This window comes from Tachyglossus aculeatus, chromosome 21 (genome assembly GCF_015852505.1).
Source record: "Tachyglossus aculeatus isolate mTacAcu1 chromosome 21, mTacAcu1.pri, whole genome shotgun sequence".
Classification (NCBI taxonomy): Eukaryota; Metazoa; Chordata; class Mammalia; order Monotremata; family Tachyglossidae; genus Tachyglossus; species Tachyglossus aculeatus.
In genome coordinates, this window is record NC_052086.1 from 63,137,527 (window position 1) to 63,149,821 (window position 12,295).

The following is a 12,295-nucleotide window of genomic DNA, read 5'->3' on the forward strand; positions in this document are numbered from 1 at the left end:
CTTGCATGTATAAGTTATTTTAGTTTCTTATTTCTTTTTCTTGATTGTTTTGGTTTTAAATAGTTCTGTCAGAAGATGTGCACTCACCATGCATTTTGGAATGAAATTAGGAAACATTCTTCTAACAACAAACATTTACAAGGCTATAAGATGATGAGTGTCAATCACAATGTCGTAAAATGTAAATTCTCCTCTACACAAATTCAAGAGAGCAACCCTAACTTAAGGAGAACTGACTGCATTGTATACATTTAAACATATACCAACTCCGAAAGGCTTGTGGGCAGGGTACGTGTCTACCCATTCTGTTATATTGTACCCTCCCGAGTGCCTTTTTTTATGGTATTTGTTAGCAGTTATATGGCAGGCACTGTACTAAGATACAAACTAATCAGATTGGACACAGTCCATGTTCCACATGGGGCTCTCAGTCAATTCCCATTTTACAGATGAGATAACTGAGGCACAGAAAAGTTAAGTGACTGGACTAAGGTCACATAGTATGTAAGTTGGGGAGCTGGCATTAGAACCCTGGTCCTTCTGACTCCGAAGCTTATGCTCTATCTTCTACACCAAACTGCTTCTCAATGCTTAGTACAGTGTTCTGCGCACAGTTAAGTGTTCATTTAACATGACTGATTAATTCCAAAACCAGCCCCTCACTCTAGATGATTATCAAATTGTTGCACTGAAGTGAATACTGTCCCTCCGTATCTGCTGGAAAATTTAATCCACCCCTCCTTAATTACATAGTATCTTAGTAGATCACAAATGTGCAAATGAAATCTTCCATCTAAATATTTTATGTATAATATATTGTGTATTAAATGTGTGGGTGAAAACAAAGGAACAATCCAAACATAGACAATATGAGTCATCCCAGTCAAGCCAAGAACAAATGGGAGGCAAGTATGTCCCATTCCCAGTGACAAAAAATCCACAACTTATCTTTTTTAAAAAAATATAACATTCAAGAGATGTAGGTTCAAGCATATGCAGAAGGGATGGGAATAATAATAATAATAATAATGATGGCATTTATTAAGCGTTTACTATGTGCAAAGCACTGTTCTGCACTGGGGGGGGGGGATACAAGGTGATCAGGTTGTCCCACGTGGGGCTCACAGTCTTAATCCCCATTTTACAGATGAGGTAACTGAGGCCCAGAGAAGTGAAGTGACTTGTCCAAAGCCACACAGCTGACAAGTGGCGGAGCCGGGATTTGAACCCATGACCTCTGACTCCAAAGCCCGGGCTCTTTCCACTGAGCCACGCTGCTTCTCTAATGTAGACAAACACAAGGCCAACACTTCCACAGTCATCCTCTGAACAGAACTGAACAAGAGAAGGGGGAGGAGGTTATGAACAGGAGCCTTTTTTTCTTTAATATGATATTTGTTAAGATCTTACTATGTGGCAGGCACTGTACTAAGCACTGGGGTAGATATAAGCTAATAAGGTTAGACAGCCCATGTCCCACATGGGGCTCACAGTCTTAATCCCCATTTTGCAGATGGGGTGATTGAGGCACAGAGAAGTTAAGTGACTCACCCAAGGTGTCACAGCAGGCAGGTAGCGGTGTCGGAATTAGAACCTAGGCTCTACTGACACCCAGGCCCGTGTTCTACCCACTGGGCCACACTGCTCTTTGGGAAGTTCTGGTTCCCCAGAACTTTTGCTGCAGCCCCTCGGTGTAGTTGAGGAGTTGGAAGCAGCTTTTCTCTAGGGTCAGCAGAGGCAGGTGACAGTGGCACAAATTCCAAATACCAGGTGACTGCGGATGCTACGATTACCTGCTGCTGTAACTTAACTGATGTGCCCTTCTCTGCACGGCTAAAGATAGATCATTTGCCAGCCCTACCAACTTTTGGCAGGTGACAGAACCAAGTGGTTGAGAAGCATCTTGGCCTAATGGATAGATCACCGGCTTGGAAGTCAGAAGGACCTGGGTTCTAATCCCCGCTCCACCATCTGTCTCCTGTGTGGCCCTGGGCAAGTCACTTAACTTCTCTGTACCTCAGTTACCTCTCACCTGTAAAATGGGACTTAAGACTGTGAGCCCCAGGTCAGACAGGGACTGCATCCAACCTGAGAAGCAGCGTGGCTCAGTGGAAAGAGCCCGGGCTTTGGAGTCGGAGGTCATGGGTTCAAATCCCGGCTCCGCCACTTTGTCAGCTGTGTGACTTTGGGCAAGTCACTTCACTTCTCTGTGCCTCAGTTACCTCAACTGTAAAATGGGGATTAATACTGTGAGCCCCCTGTGGGACAGCCTGATCACCTTGTAACCTCCCCAGCGCTTAGAACAGTGCTTTGCACATAGTAAGTGCTTAATGAATGCCATTATTATTATTATTATTCTTAGCTTGTCCAACCTGACTGGTTTGTATCTATCACAGTGCTTAACAAACACCATATAAAATGTGCATAGCACATCACAAATGTGCAAATGAAATTTTCCATTTAAATATTTTATGTATAATATATTGTGTATTAAATGTGTGGATGAAAACAAAGGAACAATCCAAACATAGACAATATGAGTCATCTCAGTCAAGCCAAGAACAAATGGGAGGCAAGTATGTCCCATTCCCAGTGACAAAAAATCCACAACTTATCTTTTTTAAAAAAATATAAAATTGAAGAGATGTAGGTTCAAGCATATGCAGAAGGGATGGGAAGGCAGAAAATGTAGACAAACACAAGGCCAACACTTCCATAGTCATCCTCTGAACAGAACTGAACAAGAGAAGGGGGATTATGACTATGATGACTATGATGATACTATCCAAGTTAGGACTCACTGATCCTCCATTTTATACTTGGTCCAAACTTGCCCATGAACCCCATCTGATAAATATGTGAATTTTATTTGAATGAACATATATGTTATTTTCTTTAGTTTTTGACTCATCCAAAACACTTGGCTTTATTTTCTATTAGAGATGTCCAAAACACAAAAAGTTCATTTTCCAAACCCTCAAAAATTTCAATCAGAATTATCATCAAGTTTGAAAGCCAGGAAAAATAAACTCATTATTAATCAATGGTATTTACTGAGCATTTACTATGTGCAGAGCACTATACCAAATGTGTGGGACAGAGTTGGTGGACTTTGTCCCTGCTCATAATGAGCTTCTACAGTCACTGCAATACTATTTTGTCAAGGGCAAGCCACAGTGCTCTCACTCCCTCTCTTTTTTCCTCCCCCTCACTGGTGTAAATAAATTTAAAAATAGGATCTCAGCCTAAATGTCAGAGAGTAGTCTGGCTGGCAGACAGAATTGGCTGACAGGGCTAGAGTTGAGATGTGGTGGGGAGAGATGGAAGAATTGTGCAGCAGCTTTGCATGCACCTTTTTGCCTCCTTTCCCGCTTAATCTGCCACCTTTCCAGCAACAGTGCTGTCCTCTGAAGAAATGGCGGTGGCAGATAAAATTGGGACCTAGTGAGGAAGTTGATGGCTTACTCTTCCTACTGCAACTTAAACTGTAGACTTTGCTCTATCACCAACCTACTCTGTACTTCAGTTTTGTTTATCCTGCCACCTACCTCTTGTCCATGTCCTTCCTTGGGCCAGGAACTCCCTCCCCCTTCATACCTGACAATCCACCTCTCACCCCACCTTCAAAGCCCTCCCCAAATCACATCTCCTCCAAGTAGCTTCCTCTGATTAAGTCCTCATTTCCCCTATCCACCCACCCCTCTGTGTCAACTCTGCACTCGGCTGTGTGCTCCTTTAAGCACCTTGATACCCCAATCCCAACAGAACTTACGTAAATATTCTTACACGCGGTTATTTCCCCAACCATAAATTATTTTAAAGCCTGTCTCCCTCTGTAGACTGTAAGCTCATTGTGGGCAGGGGTCATGTCTACCAGCTCTGTTATAGTGTACTTAATCAAGTGTTTGGTACAGTGCTCTGCACATAGAAAGCACTCAAATGCCACTGAATTGCCCTAGCCCTCTTGGTTGATAGCCTCCTCCCCGATTGACATTTTTTCAGTCTGCTGGGAAATCTTAGTGCAGCCTTCACACACTATTTTAAAACAAAAATGTCTGTTAATAACTATACTGACTCAGATTCTAAATCCTGCACCCATCACTCCTGTAAGCAGGAAGGAAAATCAGTATCAAATCTGACCACAGTGTGGTTTACTTTGCTTGAACTGTGTGTTTTTTTTCTTGAAAACACTAAGAATTAACACAGAGGCAGCACAGAAACAGGAAGGGAGACTGGCATTTGGAGAGATAAGGATTAATAGCAATTGGAGTATTCATGTGCCCAGTTTGAAGATGAGCCATTTTCCCACAATATCCCCGGGGTAGCTCTCAACAAAAACAGACGGTTTGGAGGGTTGCCTAGGGATTCTATAGGATGATTCTTTTAGACTCCTGGCAGTTAAGAACCAGTGTTGTTTCCCCATTCCCAAGCCAGTCAGCTACAGCAAAACCACAAGCTCCTGCCCTAGATTTGCACGCCAATCACCACCACATCCAGTGTATCTTAAATAAAATGCTCCTATGGAAATCGGCTGCAAGCAACACCTACTGCCCCAGGATACCAAGTCTTTACACAATGCATAAATTATCTCTCCCCCTCTTCTCCTTCTCTCCCTATGAGACCATGGGGAGGAACAAAATGATTGAGAATGACTTCAAAAACTTATCAACTTGGCATCATAAATTGTTAGTGTGCAAGAAATCCTAACCAGTAAAAAAAAAAATGAATCCTTTTCAGTTAGTTTTATACAGCCTTTAAAATTACATAGATCAAGCTAAAATGTAAAGAATGGACATAGTTTTCACCTTATTTGAAGTTTTAGTTAAATACAACTCAACCTATATACTACAAATTGAATACTTTGGGAAACAAAAGCCTTCATAGCTGATTAAAAAACTCTATACTTAGATCACTGGGCTCCATTAAAACTCAGGCTTATACATAACTCTTCCCAAAGTAAATCTTCATGTGTATTTTGTAAATGAGGGGAGGAGGGGGTTAGAGGGATTATTTTCACAATATCAACAGCATTTATGCAGAACATTGGATCCCAGCCACAGAAATATTCTCTCTCTCTCTCTCTCTCTCTCTCTCTCTCACACACACACACACACACACACACACACACACACTCTCTCTCTCTCTTTGGGTGGAGTCTTGGAACAGAAATTTATTCTCAATGAGTAATCACTGAGTCACTAGAATCCGTTGGCTAACCTAGTTAGTTTCACACACTAACCTCAATCATAATTTCCAAATTTAATGCTTGTTTCCTGTGGCATAAAGTATATAGACCCTTAAACTCATAGCCCATAGCCCTGCAAATATGTTAAGTCCTCATTACATTTTCTGAACGTTTAAAAATGACTGGGAACATTACAATTTAACACACACAACATACGCATAAATACACACACTCACCTGAGTGCATACGTATAGCCAGTGTTCTCTGGCACACACTGAGGAGGTGTGTACATATGGAGACGTGAAAAATCCATGTTCACGACTTCACACCATACTGCAGCAGGTGGAAAAAAGTGATGACAGGATTTTAAAGAATTCTTTAAAACCTAAACACAAAAGCTCATATGCTTTGTTCAGTCTGTCCCCTAGACATAGGAAACAGGCTAAAATGTGTCACTTTTGATAAGTAAGTTTACATTACTTTAATAATTCTTTTAGGCGACTGTCTTAGGTGCTCACCCAAAAGTACTTCTGCTATGATAGTATTCTAAATTACATCACAGTAAGAATGAAATACAATAAGCTGAATTTTAGGTATTAAATTATTATAAATTTCCATAATCAATTAAATACATTAAAAACCACACACTCACGAAATAGTCATCACTATTCAAAGATCACATCAGAGTTTTACAATTCCTAAAATGGTACTGCTTTAATAAAATTCACTCCTCTGCTGAAACAAATTTAACAAAATAAATCTCTAGAAGGATGAGAATTCATTTCCCCCCACTCAATACCTATTTTCTTAATAGCACAAGCTTTCAGCAGAGCCACAAAACAAAATTTGTAATGGGGTTTCAAAGATAGGATTTTCTTTTTCCCTTCAAGGAGATACTTTTCTTGGTGGAGAGGAGGGAGAAAGAACTAGATGGATGAAGCGGGGTGCTAAACTAACCAGTAGACAGGAGAAGCTTTGCTTCACTTGAAGGAGGAGTTGCCTAAGGTGTCTTTGGATTGGTTCAAATTCCCCTCTGGGCAAAAACACTTGGACACCCAAACAACCAAGGAATCAACAGCAAAATGAATCCTAGAGTTGATCTTGAAAAATCTGAGGAAGACAAGATCAGGAAAAGGTTAAAAGGGATTTCTCAATCAACTTGGAAAAATAACACATGATTTTAGGTTCAAAACTCAGCACTTCTAGAATTAAACTATTTTACTCACAGCTAGAAATGTTCACATTTAATTGCCCTGATCGACTAGCCAATTTGGTCTTGCATTGTTTTTTGGGAACCAGACTGGCTAGTAACCAAAAAACAATGCAAGAATGGATTCTTGATTTGAAGAACAAAGACAAACATGATGAACTGAAAAAGCAAAGGAGAAGAGTGAAGCTTCCAAACTTAAAACTTTGGGCAATTCCTGTCTCAGCCCAAATTACAAGCATCTTTGGCAATGTATGCACTCTCACTGAAGGCACATCTCCTCCAAGAGGTCTTCCCTGATTAAACCTTCTTTTTTTCTTCTCCCACTCCTTTCAGCGTCACCCTGCTAGCTACTGTATTCATGCCCCCTCCTAGCCCCAGAGCACTCATGCACGTCTGCAATCTATTTATATTAATTTACATTAATGTCCGCCTCCCCCTCTTAGACTATAAGCTCACTGTGGGCAAGGAATATGTTTATTGTTATATTGTGTTCTCCCAAGCATTTAGTACAGTGCTCCATACGACTGACTGACCGATCAATTAGTATGTCCATACACTGTACACTGAACAGATCAGACTGGCATTGCAGTTATGCCCTAAATTTGTGTTTAATATATTTTATTAAACCACCACCGTAATGAGCTAATCACCAGCCTTAAGTAATACTACTGCAATGCATGTTAGGTCTTACTCTTTAGACACTTCTCCTTCCCCCCCCACCAAAATTCTGTGGAGAATGAAACACCTTTTTGAAAAAAGATCGTTGGTTTAGGGAGAAAAGGAAAGAATGCTTCCCACATGTGCTTTTTTTTCCAAGGGAATCACACTTCAAAAACTTGCTATTCTTTTCTGTAAGAATACATCTTTTCTGTAAGAATACATTTGTCCTTTTGTCCATATTTTTCAGATTCCCAAGGCCAAAGGTTATGGGGAGAGAAACCAGGAGCTGAGATAAGAATAAAAGTAGATAAGAGGAAGAAGGGCACAGTCAGAGCCTTCAGGAGAGTAGAAGGACTAAAAAAAATTGCTATGAGACCCTGGGGAGAGGGACACTTGAACCCCCGATTAAAAGAAATCCATATGATTTCATTAAAATGGAAAATGCTTTTGGAAGGCTAAGTTTGTAAGTTTCTTGAAAGCAGAGATCACATCTTTTAAAAAAATTTTTTGTATGTTTCCCCAAGACTTTGTGCTGTGCTCTGCACCTGACAGGTACTCTATAAATACCATACATTTAAGTGAGTGGAAGTCTTGCCCACCAAAAGCCTTCGAAAGGCAGGTCTCACAAGAAAGAATACAAGTTTTCTGAGAAACCCAGGGCCTCCACCCCCTAAGCTCCAGTGTGTTTGCAGTCCCTCACATGCTCAAGAAAACCATGAAGCAGCAGCTAAATCGGCTAGTCAGGATAGCACCATGAAATCCTAACCTGCTTCAGACAGCTCCTTCCAAGCCCTCCAAAGCAATCAACTTTTCCTCATTTATATTCATCTGATTTCAAAACGGTGGCACCCAGTACGTCCTGGAGCCGACGTGACCAGCAGAGTGGATTTGTGGTTATCTCAGGGGAGAGGAGAGGGAAATACATTCCAATGATCGGTGGCTCCTGGCCTAGCATGAACAGGTTATGAGAACAGCAAAATCTGACCAAAGATGAATGGGGAAACATGAACATCTAAGCAGGCAAAACTTAGGTCAGGCTGGAGTTGAGGAGAACTGCCAAAATTTAATCTATGCAGAGTTTGACATCTGATTTTTAAGAACAGTCCAAACAGAAAAATCAGATCCAGTCCAAACAGAAAAATCAGATCCCATCGCATGGTTATAAGGCAGGAAAATGCAATGGTTTGGGAATTGTAAATAATAATAATGGCATTTATTAAGTGCTTACCATGTGCAAAGCACAGTAAACATGTGATACCTGCTCGTGTTATAGGAAAAGATAGGGAATCGGTAAGAGAAGAAGACCACTGTTAGCGGGAGCCCTAATCCAAGGAGGTAAAGGGAGCTATCAGCATCACGTAAGTGGGGCCGGGGAATAAAGTCATCAGCCCCGTGACCCTAGATTTTGGGGAGGACAGCTGAAGCTAACTCAGCAGCTGCCCTGAACAAATGGGGACCAGCCAGAGTGGACCTCCCCAGATTGGGACTCTTTTTTTTTTAGCTGTGCCCCTGCCAGCAGACCAAAGCTCCCTGGCCCAGTCCCAGAACCCAGTGGAGGCTCCACGAGGAAGCCAGAGGTTCCTCTCCCCCCTGCCAGGTTCTGAAGTTGGCTTAGTGGCTCTGCGGCCCTCTGGCCCAGGTCCCAGGAAAGCCCAGGGGCAAGCTGGAAGTACTTCTTGTCCCTGCTCTAGGGGATGGCTCAGAAGCTCTTCTTGTTCATATTCCAGCTTGGGAGTTCAGTAGGTTCTTCACTCTCCTCAGGCCCCGGATTTTAATGAGGCTTTTTCTTGCCTCTGATCCTGTCAAGGCCCAGGTGCGGGATCTCTGCACCCACCAGTTCCAACCAGGGCTTCGTCAGTGCTCCCCAGGATTTCTAGGCAGTCAGGGATATTTCATGTTTCCTGGAATCCACCTCTTGAACGTCTTATATAAGAGGACATCCCTTACTGCTCTTCACGCTGATGATGCATTTCCAAATGATATGGTGACAAACTTCTCATATCAGCAATCAGGAGCTTGGCGCTCCAGCACCAAAACATCAAAAGCAACGGATACTTCAGGACCACAAACCCTTGTGAAGGAATTGATCATCATTATGGTGGTTTGGGAAATACTGCCTGCACTCTTTCGTTGCTGCCAGACCTGGGCATGGCCCCAAACACTCTGGCAGAATTACAGCAGAAAGAAAAGCTGGTGGTGATGGGAGAAAATGGAGAAAGGTTCGATAAGGAGCTAATGATAAAGGACAATTTTCCAACATCCTCAAAGTCTCATGCAGCTATTGGGCCTTTCTGCTGAGCAGAAATTAAAGTGTGAAGAAAGGAAAAGTTGAAGCGGAAATATAGAAACATCATCATCATCATCATCATCCGTATTTATTGAGTGCTTAGTGTGTGCAGAGCACTGTACTAAGCACTTGGGAAGTACAAGTTGGCAACATATGGAGACAGTCCCTACCCAACAGTGGGCTCACAGTCTAAAAGGGGGAGACAGAGAACAAAACCAAACATACTAACAAAATAAAATAAATAGAATAGATATGTACAAGTAAAATAGAGTAATAAATATGTACACATCCACAGAACTTCCACTATGAGGAAGAAGGAATAACTTTTTACATTTTCCCAAATGTTCTTATGGTCTAGACTTCTGAATTACTCTATTATGCATAGTTTTCAGGTTATATACCCCTAAGGATGATGACTGGAAATCAACTGTCTTGAACAACTTAACTTTGAAATTTACTTCCAAGAGGAAAGTTCATTAAGAAAGACAAAGGGAATGGAAAACAAAACCCCAAACTCCCAAGGTTAACAAATGTGTACAGACATTTAAAAATACCTTTTGCATTCAGTTTCATTTACGTTTACAAAAATGAAAGCCAACCAGGCTAGGGAAAAACCAGAGAAGGCCATCTTGGACTGTAAGTCCAATGTAGCATAGGGACTGTACCCAACCTGATTAACTTGTGTCCATCCCAGCACTTAGAACAGTGCTTGAAACTGTTCTCCTCTCCCCTTCTAGACTGTAGGCTCAGTATGGGCAGGGAACATACCCACTAATTCTGTTGTACTGTACTCTACCAAGCACTTAGTAAAATGCTCTGCACATAGCAAGCACTCAAATACCCTTGATTAATTGATATAGTAAGCACTTAAATATAATAAACTTGAACCAAAATGGTGCAGATGATCAAGTATTACCTGAGCTCATTTTACCTATTCACATTTTGCCACTGCTACGAACTTTCCAATAAATCATTCTATTTGTTTATAGTTTGAAGTGATTTTTAAAATCATAATAATAATCATATTTGTTAAGCACTTACTATGTGCCAGGTACTATTCTAAAAGAAATTGAATCTCCAAATCTGAGAACTATGGAATATACCTCCTTCCCTTCCCCACAGCACCTGTATATATGTATATATGTTCGTACATATCTATTACTCTATTTATTTTACTTGTACATATCTATTCTATTTATTTTATTTTGTTAGTATGTTTGGTTTTGTTCTCTGTCTCCCCCTTTTAGACTGTGAGCCCACTGCTGGGTAGGGACTGTCTCAATATGTTGCCAACTTGTACTTCCCAAGCGCTTAGTACAGTGCTCTGCACACAGTAAGCACTCAATAAATATGATTGATGATGATGATGATATACAAACTATGACTACAATTTTGTAGACCCTCAATAATTCCTGAGACAGTACGCAGAATGTTCATAGCAATATTCAGAAACCCAGACTACAGGTTTCCATTTTTACCACAACTAATTAAAGGAGTGCACGTTATATCATTCCTTTGCCATTTACATCCCACAAAGAAGGAAGTCATGCTATTCACTCCCGAAAACACCAACAACTTAAAATCACTTATTCGACTAAGGGCACTGGAGAAAGATCATTTCTACTTCCATGTTTTGAACAGCACTTACCACAGTAGTACTCATCAAGTTAAAGAGAATGAAGAGGGAGTTCCACAAACACCTTTGGTGTTTGGACTAAGGAAGTAGTTCCTGAAAAAGCAGGAAGTTCTTCGAATTAGAAAGATTTTATGAATGCACGAGCACTTGTTTAGCAATTCCAAAAGTGTTATAAAGTTAGCCCAAGATGATCAAATAGGGCAAACTTGGTGCGTATAGATTAAAATGCCTAAAAGTTGGAACTTGCAATAAAAGTAAGTACCTTAAAGACACCTGCCTTGCATTCATACCGTTTGCAATTAAGTATCTCCATACTGACACTACAAGCAGCACTATTACACAAGTGATCAGTGTCTTTTAAGCCTTCAATCGTTTTTCTTGTTTCTGACTGCCCATATCACTATTTTTTAAAAAAGTCATTTGAATGATATCCATTATTAAAAGTTGAGTGACCTCATATCTTGGCCCCTAAAGCCAAGGTGATTAAAATGATCCATTTAAAAAATGAATGTATTTCTTTCTTTAGGTCATAAAGTAATAGCACTGATTTGACTCAAACCTTTGCAAAATTTCAAACACCTTTTGTTTATATATCTCTGGTCTCAATTATAAGACTTCTGCTACTCATGTCCTAGGTATTTTGCTTTCTACTCCTGTTTTCTAATTAAATCTTTATTGGTAGCATGCTAATAATGTACACTAGGCAACAGGCAAACTGAGGAGTCATTTACACATGGGTTTTGTTTTGTTGTCTGTCTCCCCCTTCTAGACTGTGAGCCCGTTGTTGGGTAGGGACCCTCTCTATATGTTGCCAACTTGTACTTCCCAAGCGCTTAGTACAGTGCTCTGCACACAGTAAGCGTTCAATAAATACTATTGAATGAATGAATGAACGAATGGGGTCATGCATTTGTTGTCACAACAGGGGGAGAGAAATCCGTTAAAGACCCAGGATTTAATTTCAACCACTGGGGCTTTTGCATCCAAAGAGCATTCAAACAATGTGACAATATGGCTTTAGTACTGTCAGATTTTACCATTTTTTTAGTTGCCCCTTAAGCTCTTTTAAGTATCAAAAACTTCTTGCAGGAAGATACAAACATGAATTTTAAGGAGACTAAAATTTAAATATCTTACAATTCTTGACATAATCTGGAACAGCATCTAACGTCCGCCCAAACATCTTATGGATGGGCTATTTAAGACAGGAGAAAAAGTACTTTTATCCATTAAAATAGCCTTATTACCATAGACTAAAATCCAGAGTTCGAGAGAAAACTGCAAACCAAGAAATAAAGCTCTGTAATTCTAAAAATA

The 12,295-nt window shown here is 40.6% G+C and overlaps 1 protein-coding gene across 7 annotated transcripts in view; it reads right to left on the bottom strand.

Annotated features, from left to right (window-relative positions):
• SUN1 (Sad1 and UNC84 domain containing 1) overlaps positions 1 to 12,295 on the bottom strand; it is a 56,480-nt gene that overhangs the window by 31,458 nt on the left and 12,727 nt on the right. For 4 of the 7 annotated variants that reach the window (XM_038763731.1, XM_038763729.1, XM_038763727.1 and 1 more), the window contains exons 2-4: positions 10,991 to 11,071; positions 6,143 to 6,295; positions 5,422 to 5,518 (exon numbers count right to left, since the gene is read on the bottom strand). The exons of 1 other annotated variant lie outside the window; for it this stretch is intronic. In XM_038763731.1, the coding sequence (XP_038619659.1) occupies positions 5,422 to 5,498 (77 nt within the window). In that variant the 5' untranslated portion in view covers positions 5,499 to 5,518; positions 6,143 to 6,295; positions 10,991 to 11,071. The remainder of the gene's footprint in view (positions 1 to 5,421; positions 5,519 to 6,142; positions 6,296 to 10,990; positions 11,072 to 12,295) is intronic. 2 more of the 7 variants (XM_038763725.1, XM_038763726.1) reach the window with 1 other exon arrangement.